This window comes from Symphodus melops (assembly GCF_947650265.1).
Source record: "Symphodus melops genome assembly, chromosome: 13".
NCBI lineage: Eukaryota > Metazoa > Chordata > Actinopteri > Labriformes > Labridae > Symphodus > Symphodus melops.
The window spans coordinates 500198-512835 of record NC_136703.1 but is presented as its reverse complement, the minus strand read 5'-3'; the positions used below and the strand labels follow the sequence as shown (position 1 = coordinate 512835).

Genomic DNA, 12638 nt, shown 5'->3' with positions numbered 1-12638 from the left:
ATTGTGACTGAGACTCTGAAAAGGCGTCTTGTATCAAAAGAGGCATGAAAGGATTCTTCCAGTCTAAGTGGAGTTCTGACACTAACCTCTGTAAACGTAGAGACACCACGGCTGCTCCTCAGGTGGGCGGGACACACCTTTCTCACAGCCCTCATTTTGTGTCTCAGCTCCAGAGAAGGACTTTCACTGTTGACGGGTCAGGAAGGGAAAGCACGGGATGGAGAACCGCTCTGAATCCCCCAGGAGAAGCTGGGAAATGTTGAAGGAAGTCTGGGTTGATGTATTTTGTCTGCAGCCACAGAGACCTGACCTCAGATATACTGAAGAACATGTCGAGATGAATGGAGGGGGCTTTTTCATTTATTTCAGCTGATATCAAAACAAAACTTTATTTACAAAATCTTTCATACAGAAACAAACAGGATTATTTAGAAATGGTGTCATCATGTAGTTTGGCCAGTAGAGGGCGCTCCTAATCCACAGTTAATACTCTCAACTGTTTTTATAATCTCCCTTCAAACAGAACTGATCCTCAGACTTTTGACCTTTGACCTCAGAGTTCTTCCTACAAAGTGCCTCCTCCATCTGTCAGTACCTACTGTCTGTGCTGTTTGGACCTACTGTCGAGGAAATGATCTCGACTGGACTCAGAAAGTTAATCCCTCAGATGAATCCTGCAGGAGACATGATCACACGTGTGCTTCAGTATCATGTTCAAACATCAGACTCTTCCTCATCCTCCATTTCTTTTGTTTTAGCTTTGTTCAAAAAGAGTAATGCACATATACAGTCAGGTAAACAAAAAGATCATCTTTTATTCATCTCACTGAGAAATGTACATCGATGTACAGTGATACAGCAGCAAAGCAGGAGAGCAGAAAATCACACTAAAATTAAATTAGATAAAATATAAAAAATATAAATCAAAAAAATAGTTAAAAGATCAAGTAACTTCTTAACAATGTGAAGAGCAAATGAAATAAAACATACAGGAAGTAAAATAAAATACAGAATATAAAGTGAAATAAACCAGTAAAGATGCAGACTGTCAGAGAAACTACAAACTACAAACTACAAAGACACAGAGGGTCAATCAGACACAGGTGAGACTAATGAGACAGGTGAGAATAATCAGAGTAATCAAGACAGGAAGGAAACAGAGAGAGGCAGGAAACAACACTGAGCACCAGAACTACAAAATAAAAGAGGAAACACTAAAGACTGAACTAAGAAACACAAAACACTCAGGAAGAATAAACCCGAACTCAAACAATGACCTCCAGAGTTCAGTCTGCTGAAACTACTGAAAAGTCCTGCACATTGAACTGTGTCGTTTCTTTACTTCAACAAACAGAACTGAGACCTTTGACCTTTGACCTCAGGCTCAACATGTTTCTTTATAGCTGGATGAACACAGGGAACAACCAATCTGTGCTCTGAGCTCTTTACATGCTGATCAATAAAAACTACAGGTCACACTGATCCACTCATATGGGGTTCAGTGTTTTATCCAAGGACACATCAACATGAGGCTGCAGGAGCTGGGGATCGAACCCCGACCTTTCAGATGGGACAGATATAAAAACAAACACATATATTAGAATATAAACACAAATATCCACAGATATGAACGATGTGTGTCAGGGTCCAGCAGCTGGACCAGAACAGGATCCTGGAGATGGTTCACTCTGACCCGTCTGAACCTGAGGAGAAAAGAGATTTAGTTTAAAGCAAACATTTAGTAAAGCTGTAAAAACAGGACAGAGTTGATCTCAGTCAGTCAGTTAGATGCTTTAGGCCCCGTTTACACGGAGACGCTGTGACAGAAACGCATCGAAACGACGCCACTCCGGATTGGAACTACAGACCGTCTACACAGCAGGTCTTGCCTGAGTGAAAACGATGTAGTTCTCACGCCCGGCCAGTAGTGGGCAGTGGAACTTTACAACGTGACGCTCACCAGTACGGGGCGGCTGTGGCTCAGTGGGTAGAGGCATCGTCTCTCAACCGGAAGATCGAGGGTTTGACCCCCAGCTCCTATGAGCAACATGTCCGATGTGTCCTTGGGCAAGACACTTCACCCTGAATTGCTCCCCCTGCTCTGTCAGGGTGTCTGCAGTTCGCTGCTCCTGTGGCCGAACACTTGGTGCGCTAATTGCCCCTCTGGGATAAATAAGAGTTTAAAAAAAAAAAAAAAGTACAACCACTTCCTCCACAACATCCTGTTTAGCGGCAAGTTCTCCCAGGTCTTCCCTAAACGCTGCGTATGGTCGCCCTGCGTATGGTCGCCTTGCGTATGGTCGCCCTGCGTATGGTCGCCCTGCGTATGGTCGCCCTGCGTATGGTCGCCCTGCGTATGGTCGCCCTGCGTATGGTCGCCCTGCGTATGGTCGCCCTGTGCGTATGGTCGCCCTGTGCGTATGGTCGCCCTGCGTATGGTCGCCCTGTGCTCGGGTAAAGGTTGAACTGTTTGCTGCAGGTGTTCGATGCTCTTTGGGCGGCGACACACACGATGTCTCATATCAAGGTTCTGTTTATACAACGAGCTGCTGAAGCTCAGAGCACAAGAGAATCCGCCGCCATTGTTGTTTATGTTTGTTCTGGACTACTGTGCATGTCCACATGTATGGGGGGAGGTGTGGTGAGGTCATCGCAGCCAAAGAGTCCACTCCGATCACATGGCTGCGATGCGCCCCCCCCGTATTCGTTTCACTCTGGAGGTCGAATTGAAACATACCGACGTCCTGAATTCCCAGCTTAGATCATCCATTTGAACGCATCTCTAAGAAGGGCGTCTTATTTCTCCCGTATTAAAACGGTATTGAGAGAGATTGTAAGGATTACGTCTCGTTCCGTCTTTTAAAGAAAGGACATCCACGGAGATCACCTCGCTCGACGGAGGACACCACGGCCCTGCTCACCCTCTGGGACGCGCCGCCATCGCCATACAACTGCAGGGAGACGGCTGCAGACCGTCCCCAGGATCCCTTTGCTTCCTTTCATCAACCGCGGACAAACCGTTACAAGTGAGGCTTAGCTAGGTCTGGGCAGTTAGATATAGAGAGTGTGTTTAATAACTGAGTTATTATTGTGAAACTGTGATAATATTTAATTGGTGTTTGACCACTGTGTCTTAGGTTTTACCAGAGTAAAACCTCTTTTGTTTTCTTTATTTGTGCTGCTGTGTCCCGTGTGTTTCTCTGTGAACTCTCGCGTCATAACCGGGTAATAGACTCATTATCAGAAAGACTAGTGTGAACGCCGTCTGATACAAATCCGGCCGCTGGCTTACACACACACACACACACAGCTTGTTTGTTTATGTTTGTCTCTGTAGTTTAGTTTATAATAGTCGTTTGTTTGATTGAGTTTCATTGATTAACTTGATGTTGCTTCATTAAATAAATTGTGTTATAATTTAAAGAGCAGTTGTTTGTGATTACTGTGTATTTGCATTGTGACTTAGGCTGGGTGAAAGGGCTTTGTGTTCGGATTTCACACCTTCAATTACATACAGATTATTAATTAATTAATGATATTGGTATTTAATTAATCAATTTGAGATTGATATTTGTAATATTTTGGTTGTTCCCTGTTTACAGGGTGGTGCCCCCGAGGTTTATTAAACTCAGTTTAATAACAAATTATAGATTTATATTAATAATTAAATAAAGTTAATTATTTAATGCTAATTTCACAACTAAATTTGACATTATAAAACCCAACCTAATCGTTGGTCAGGTATTCACTCCTGAAAACACCAACACTTGTCTCCTGAAGGAGAAATTTGTTTTGGACAAAAGAGAAGCAACATGTAGCACAAAACAAGGAACACAACACAAACAGACAGGAAACATGAACGTCTCATCAAACATCTGCTCACTCACCTAACACTCTCTATTCCACACTCTGGATTCTTCAAACTCCAAACTCTGGATGAATGACATCTTCAAATTCCTGTCTGTTATTCTGTAAGTTAAACATGAATAAATGAGACTTTATTAAATCATTGAACATAAAACAGACTGAGAGTAAAAAGAGTTTAAAACATACCTGGCTGTGTTCTTTTATTTTTTTTTCTGGAATAAAAACATAGAAATTAAAATCAAATGAATGATGAGACAGACCATAATATCTATAACATAAACATGATCATGTTTCATTGTCACAGTGGAAACCTTACCCGAGTACTTTTTGCGAATGCAACACACTCCAACGGATAAAAGAATCACACCAACAACAACACCAACACCGACTATCAGTCCAGTCCTGACTGACAGTCGTCCTCCACACTGAGCGTCCTCTGTCTTAGTTCCTGCTCTCAGCAGCTGTAGACCCTCTGATAGACATCTGTAATGACAGAGGGACAGTTATTACAGGAACATGTGGAGGATCATGAACTCAGGTGTGTCCATGTGTGATGTGAAGCTTCACTCACTGTGTGTGACTCAGACAAGATGGAAACGTCCCGTCTGAAAATGTTCCATCAGAGCAGGTGGAGCACTCGGTGTCTGTGGAGGACGTTCCTGCAGGAAGGACACAACACATGATTTCACTGAGGCTGATTTAGACTCACAAACACAAACCATCATCTATGTTATAAACTCGTATAAAATGATGTCATAAAATAATCAGCTGTTCAAACTTTAGCTAATTAAAGGCCAAACTCCGGAGAAGAGTAATGAATGATGAAAAGCTCTAAACTGTCCGTGCAAACCATCACTTTCAATGGACGACTTTTTTTTAACGTCATGTACAAAGTGTCCAAACCTTCTGGATTTATAAGACAGTGTTTTACATTTACTATTTAACATTACAAAGTGTTCCTGTCACAGTTCAGTCTTTAACAGCGTCTCCTGGATCTAAAATCTGCTCCAACAAAGGTTCCTTTTTGAAGGTCATCATAGATCAGACAGACTCAGTGTTCCTCTGGAGTGGTTACAAACCTGCCGGTCTCTGAAGGTCACGTACCCGTGCACAGAGGGATCTTTGTCTTCAGGTTAAATAAACTTAAAGGCTTCTACTCTCTAACCATCCTTTGAGACAATACGTCTGTAGCTTTGGTCTACAACATAAATCAACCCATCGTTTCTCTCTCTGGTGAGTTAGCAGTGAGTTCACTTTGGAGAGGAGCTCAATCCCTGAAAGAGGAAATCCACAGAAATGTGACGTCTTAAAGAAATCCTTCAGAAGACATGAATGTCCATGTTAATATTCTTCTTTAGGACACAGTGGACGTAAATGTTCAGTTTAGTTTGGCTAAAAATAAACCAAAATGTTTGTTAAAGGCAACTCAGGCTCTCATTGGCTAAAGGCTGGAAACTGAATGGAAGCTCCTCATTGGCTAAAGGCTGGAAACGGAATGGAAGCTCCTCATTGGCTAAAGGCTGGAAACTGAATAGAAGCTCCTCATTGGCTAAATGGAGTGTCAATCAAAAGGTTAGAGTTTTTATTATCACATATAATACAGCGGGACATGTGGAACATTTGCATCAACCTGTGGATCATTATTAATGTGATGTGTTTGATTAAATCTTTCTCTGGATTTACATCATGAGGACTCAGAGTCATTAGACACCAGACATCATTTCTGTATCAGTGGTCTGTAAATCATGGTGAGAATGAGAGAACACACTTCCAACAACAGTGAACTGTGTTTGTTAAACTCACCTTTCTCTCTGATGTATTCTCCTGGATCACAGCGTCTGTGTCTCTTTGCTTTATAACAGTTGAACCCATCAAACTCTGAGCAGTAAAATCCATCCAGAGGTTCACAGACTGAGTCTGATGATTTGGAACAGGACGTCTTCATCTTCAGACCAGAAGCTGTGGACACAAACACAGAGGTTATTGATGAAGTAGAATCTAAAGAAGAGTTGAAGAAAAGAAGAAGTGGTCAGATGTTCTGAGGATCATCTGTGTGTTTGAGTTCTGCTGAAGTGAATCAAAGGTTAGAAAGCTGCTTTTAGACTGACCACTGTTTAGTAACATGTTCTGATCTTTATTTAGTTTGATCAATAAAGAGACAGATCTACCTTCATCACACTCTGAACAGCTGTAGCACTCTGTACGGTTAGTCGGATGGGTCATAAAGGTTCCTTCAGGGCAGGGCTTACAGAGAGTACTTGTGTCCCCTGTGCAGTCTGCATGAACTCGACCTCCTGTTGGAAACAACATGAAGAAGTTTTTTATTTATTAGAGAGAGAGAGAGAGGGAGACAGAGAGAGAGAGTACTCTGTTGAACCTTTCTCTCTGGAGCTCATTAAAAAGCAACTTCCTGTTTATTAATATGCAACAAAAACAAACTTATAAACAGGGACAGAAGATCAGGATGTTCATCTGACCTAATAAACTTTAATTCAAGTTGAACAGAGGATCTTACCACGTGGACACATAGGACAGCATCGATCATTTATCTCATACTGGTTTCGGCCACATGTCAGAGTCTGAGCTGAGAGGACACTCATCAGGAGAATCTGTGAAGACAAAGTGTAAATGAACACAGAGAGAAATGTGAACTCATGGTCCAGTCCATGTAAGAGAGAAGAGGGAAAGAGTTGAAGTTTGTCTGTTTGTAAATGTGAAGAAGAATCATTGAGAACAAACAGAAAGAAATGTTGAAGATGTGAATGTGTGCTCAGATCATCCAATCAGATCATTTACCAGAAAGGCTGCAGCTGATCCAGCTCTCATCGTCTCTTTAACAGAAGAGCAGCACACACTGATCGTCTGCTTCAAGTCCACCAACGCACACTCAGGACCAAGACTAATGAAGCAGCTGGAAACGCCTCAGAGCTGGATCTCAGCAGGTGGACACTTCTCACAGCATGGATCATTGATCTGAGTCTGATCTGTGAAGACAAAGAGCAGATGAAAGTACCTGATGAAGAGGAATCACTTTAATACCTGACAGAGGACAAACAGTGGGAATAATGTCAACATGAAGACATTCATAGGACATGTCCCTTTATCCCGTCTTCTTTTCTTTTAACTGCATGTTTGTTAAGAACGGTTCAAAGAGGAGAAACCATCATCGTGGGCGTCGGTCGGGTCAGGACGCACGACTCCAACAAAGAAACTTGAGTTTAATGTTCACAGGTTTATTTCCTCCAATCAGTCTTTAAGGATGGGAAACAGAAAACATCAGTGCAGCGCTGAAGTTCTGTCCCATGTGGAGATCTGAACCTGAGCGCAGAGTGCAAACAGCAACCAATCAAGAGGGAGAAGGAGAGAAACCAGGAAGTGTCCACACTGGAGGTGGAAAAGAGAGGAAGTGAAAGGAAACAAAAAGGTGATCTTCACCAAATTTAACTCAAAAAGTGTCCAATAAGAAAAAAGTTGTGAGTGTTCGTCTCACTTCAGTCTTTATAAAATAAACCGTGCCAAGATAACTTGTCATAGAGTCCGTGTGTTCCCGTCTCTCCTGGTCTGACAGTCGGTGAAGTCAATCTGAGATCTGCAGGTCACTTTGAGGGAACGCCCACTTCCTCCTACGCTCAGAGAAACTCTCCACCCAGTTCTTGATGTTTCACACTTAAAGGTTCTGGTCTGAAGTGGATCTCTCTGCTTTATAAACGTCTGAACTTTCATTTGTTGCTCAGACAGTCAGATATTTTAGACTGAGATCCACAGCTGGTTGTCTTTAAAGAGCCATTCCTACATTATCTTATAAAGACATCACCTATTATATGGACACCTTTGATTTAAATATCATTTTCATACCTGTAAATGGAAAAAAAACATCAAGCCCTGTTTTTCTGTTATTTAATAACTATAAATGATTTAAATATCTGAGAAAAGAACAGAAAGGTCGACAAACTTGATTCAGATATATTTGAGTTCTTTTCATGTGTCATGCCTGTTTGTGTTATTTCTCCAGCACCTCGTCCTCATGTCATATTTTATGTGTTGATCACTCCAACATTAGTCTCTCTATCCTTTCTGTTCTTCTTCTGTACATTGTCTTGTCATCAATAAAACAGATTATAAGTATAGATATTTTATTAAGACCCCTCGATCAATCACTTCTGACATGTGGTCTGTTCCCTTTTTGAATTCTTTTTATTTAAACTTCATTTAAGCATTAAAAGACAAATAACTAATCTTCAAGTGTGCGTCAGGATCATTCACAGACATATCAGGGAAAACAACTACAGTCACGTGGTCTGCTTCCTCCTAAAAGCGTCCAATGAGAGAAGTTCGTTCAGTTTTAATTCTGTCGTTTGTAAATTAGTTTGGGGACTGGTACGTTTAACAACCACACTCTCCGAATCGTTCACTAATCTACCATCCAACAGTGATGAAGTGCACAGACTCACAGAGACATGTCTGTGCGCGCTCCCGTGAACATGAGCGCGCACAAAGTTTCAGAAAACACTCAGCTTCTCTGGACGGAAACTTGATGTTCAGTAATATCTTTAACTTTGTGTAGAGTCTTGTTGTGTTCATCATGTCTGTCCTGATGTTTGAGGACATTCACACAGACTGAGAGTGTCTCCAGATCCGGAAGTTTCCGGAAGTTTGAACTTTAACACAACAACGATCTACTTTAACACTTCTTTATAATGTTCGTGTAGTTTTTACTTTCATCTTTAAGTATAGATTAAACAATCTCTAAATCTTTCAAATTGTTACTTTAAATGTGGTGAGAAAAACACGGACCGTTACCTTCAAGCACCAAATGGCGTCGATCCCAAATTCAGCTTTCGTTTTCCAGCCCTTCAAAATAAAAGCTTTAAAAGTAGAACCAAATAGTTTTCACTTCCTCTGGAAATCAATAGAAACATCTTATTCTGTTATAATATAAAATATATAGTAGAATTATATATAAAATATAAATTGAATCAACTCTGATGAGGACAGGACATTGAACAGAGTCCAACTGATCAGAAGAAGAAATCATTTTCTGTGAAAAGCAAATACATGTCATCCTTTAATGCAGTTAAGATGATTCTTGAGGAGGTGAGCAGCAACCTTGCACACTGTGTGGATGATAACACGTCTGAAGAAGACTTCGATCCACTTCTTTCCAGATCTTCCAAAGAATCTGAAGACCTCACAGGAGAGATTTTGTAAACTGTAACTAATGAAGCTGAACAGGACCTGGATGTTAAACGTGATGGAGAGATCAAATCAGAGATGGAATCACCCAAAGCTTCAATAATGAAAAGGACAGCAAGCAACATGAAGGCTCCCTGTGTCCGTACATGCTCAGGAAGCAATCCTGAACATGAAGGCGACTTTAAAGAGCAAACTTCAAATCAGCCAACAAAATACAGAAAAGCTTCAACAGAGCAGCTCTTTGAAAACGTGGATCTCCTGGTGCAATAGATGATCTTTGATGCTGAAGACAGAAACTGGGGGACAGATGAGATCTGCCTGTACGAGAAGATCGGCAGCGACATTTCCAGCAACACAAGATGGTTGCTCAGGATCTCAGAGATGTTCAGTGTGATCACCTGAAATCAGCAGGAGAAGAAGGAGAAGTCTCAGGTGAAGACATGAAGATGGAGACTGAGCCTGAGGTCGAGTCTTTCATGAACAGGATGTGGACCTGGCTGAAACAGCAGGCACAAAGGTACCAGGCTCTGAGCGAGCTTGTGTACTCTCTGCCAGAGGATCCAGAAACTCTGGAATCAGAAATGATGATTTTGCCAGCAGAGGAAGCTGTGTGTGAAGAAGACGCCCCCACATTTAAAACTACAGAGTTTGAGGCAGCATCAGCTCGTGATGAGTCGGAGGTCGTTATGATTTAATCAGAGACAGAGGATAAAGAAGAAGAAGAAGAAGAAGAAGAAGCCTCCACACTCTGGGAGTTAGATGAACTGTGATATCCTGGTGTCAGAGCTGTTACACACACACACACACATGAAACATGTTCCCATCAGTGAGTCCCATGATGTCCAAAGCCACTGGAGAAACTTTGAAAAACATGCTCTTGGCTGAAGTCAGAGCTTTTGGCATTGACATTGATTTACAAGAGAAGAAGATCAGAAAGGTGCACAAAGATGTGTGCCAGCAGTTTGGTGAAGGGTGGCTTTGGAGCAGCCTGCTGACACAGACAGATTGTGACTGAGACTCTGAAAAGGCGTCTTGTATCAAAAGAGGCATGAAAGGATTCTTCCAGTCTAAGTGGAGTTCTGACACTAACCTCTGTAGACGTAGAGACACCACGGCTGCTCCTCAGGTGGGCGGGACACACCTTTCTCACAGCCCTCATTTTGTGTCTCAGCTCCAGAGAAGGACTTTCACTGTTGACGGGTCAGGAAGGGAAAGCACGGGATGGAGAACCGCTCTGAATCCCCCAGGAGAAGCTGGGAAATGTTGAAGGAAGTCTGGGTTGATGTATTTTGTCTGCAGCCACAGAGACCTGACCTCAGATATACTGAAGAACATGTCGAGATGAATGGAGGGGGCTTTTTCATTTATTTCAGCTGATATCAAAACAAAACTTTATTTACAAAATCTTTCATACAGAAACAAACAGGATTATTTAGAAATGGTGTCATCATGTAGTTTGGCCAGTAGAGGGCGCTCCTAATCCACAGTTAATACTCTCAACTATTTTTATAATCTCCCTTCAAACAGAACTGATCCTCAGACTTTTGACCTTTGACCTCAGAGTTCTTCCTACAAAGTGCCTCCTCCATCTGTCAGTACCTACTGTCTGTGCTGTTTGGACCTACTGTCGAGGAAATGATCTCGACTGGACTCAGAAAGTTAATCCCTCAGATGAATCCTGCAGGAGACATGATCACACGTGTGCTTCAGTATCATGTTCAAACATCAGACTCTTCCTCATCCTCCATTTCTTTTGTTTTAGCTTTGTTCAAAAAGAGTAATGCACATATACAGTCAGGTAAACAAAAAGATCATCTTTTATTCATCTCACTGAGAAATGTACATCGATGTACAGTGATACAGCAGCAAAGCAGGAGAGCAGAAAACCACACTAAAATTAAATTAGATAAAAATATAAAAAATATAAATCAAAAAATAGTTAAAAGATCCAGTAACTTCTTAACAATGTGAAGAACAAATGAAATAAAACATACAGGAAGTAAAATAAAATACAGAATATAAAGTGAAATAAACCAGTAAAGATGCAGACTGTCAGAGAAACTACAAACTACAAACTACAAAGACACAGAGGGTAAATCAGACAGGTGAGACTAATGAGACAGGTGAGAATAATCAGAGTAATCAAGACAGGAAGGAAACAGAGAGAGGCAGGAAACAACACTGAGCACCAGAACTACAAAATAAAACAGGAAACACTAAAGACTGAACTAAGAAACACAAAACACTCAGGAAGAATAAACCCGAACTCAAAACCCTGAAACAAACTGAACCATGACAGCAGACGTGAATCTGAAATCCTTCTTCCAACAGAGGGGGGAAGGTTTTAGAATACTGCACACGTTTGTTGTTGTTCATTCAAAGGACTTTAACTCCAGATTAAATTCATCCATGCTCCTTTGTTTTCATTTGGAGGCGCACGTGAAGGGACGTTTTACAGATAATTTTGCAAAGCATTGTGGGAGTTAAAATACAAATCATTTCCTAAATGGGTGCATCTGATCCATGCTGCATAAAAGCAGGAAGTGAGTATCCATACTGACATGTTGAGTCTACTGATGTGGACTCAAACAATGACCTCCAGAGTTCAGTCTGCTGAAACTACTGAAAAGTCCTGCACATTGAACTGTGTCGTTTCTTTACTTCAACAAACAGAACTGAGACCTTTGACCTTTGACCTCAGGCTCAACATGTTTCTTTATAGCTGGATGAACACAGGGAACAACCAATCTGTGCTCTGAGCTCTTTACATGCTGATCAATAAAAACTACAGGTCACACTGATCCACTCATATGGGGTTCAGTGTTTTATCCAAGGACACATCAACATGAGGCTGCAGGAGCTGGGGATCGAACCCCGACCCTTCAGATGGGACAGATATAAAAACAAACATATATATTAGAATACAAATACATATATACACAGATATGAACGATGTGTGTCAGGGTCCAGCAGCTGGACCAGAACAGGATCCTGGAGATGGTTCACTCTGACCCGTCTGAACCTGAGGAGAAAAGAGATTTAGTTTAAAGCAAACATTTAGTAAAGCTGTAAAAACAGGACAGAGTTGATCTCAGTCAGTCAGTGAACATCTCATCAAACATCTGCTCTCTCACCTGACACTCTTTTCTTCTCCTCTTCAGGATCTTCAGATTCTTCTGACTTCAGATGTTGCACGTCCTCGACGTGCATGTTATGGGTAAATAAATAATAATAGCACGATCCTATGTGGCTAACTTAAGAAGTCACCTGTTGGAACTGAATAGTTCTACTATTTCCCAGGTGATTCAGAGCTCACGATAAAATCATCAAACACCCAGACGAGGAGAAACGCTCCACCTGATCCGTCCCGTAGGATAATTATGTATCAGTACATCCCCTTCACAGCTACCCCCCCCCCCCCCCCCTCCCTCTACTGTCTGCATTCTGTTCAGTGTGCTGTGGTGAGGTGTGTCCATGCTGACCTCCGAGGCTCGCGGGGCGTCGTGAAGAAACCCGATCAAAAAAGGAGGAATGGGGAAGATTTCATGAAATTTATTGAAAATTCAAAAAAAGGTGAA

General features: G+C 41.7%; 1 protein-coding gene across 1 annotated transcript; it reads right to left on the bottom strand.

The window, feature by feature from the left end:
• Positions 1-906: 906 nt before the first annotated feature.
• On the bottom strand, positions 907-8719 carry LOC306833414 (tumor necrosis factor receptor superfamily member 5-like). Its single transcript, XM_079358661.1, has 10 exons — positions 8668-8719; positions 6664-6851; positions 6383-6476; positions 6036-6161; positions 5671-5826; positions 4439-4526; positions 4184-4350; positions 4054-4079; positions 3888-3969; positions 907-1703 (listed from the first exon to the last, which is right to left on the bottom strand). Exons 2-9 carry the CDS (start codon positions 6691-6693, stop codon positions 3919-3921), a joined length of 738 nt encoding a protein of 245 aa, XP_079214787.1. The 5' UTR covers positions 6694-6851; positions 8668-8719; the 3' UTR covers positions 907-1703; positions 3888-3918.
• Between the last annotated feature and the right edge of the window lie 3919 nt (positions 8720-12638).

Excerpts from the sequence above, each read along its gene's own strand:
- LOC306833414 (XM_079358661.1), bottom strand. The coding sequence starts at position 6,693 with ATGAGAGCTGGATCAGCTGCAGCCTTTCTG. Across the intron at positions 6,477-6,663 it reads GATCAGCTGCAGCCTTTCTG|ATTCTCCTGATGAGTGTCCT; the intron begins GTAAATGATCTG and ends TTGTCTTCACAG. Across the intron at positions 6,162-6,382 it reads CTGTCCTATGTGTCCACGTG|GAGGTCGAGTTCATGCAGAC; the intron begins GTAAGATCCTCT and ends TGTTTCCAACAG.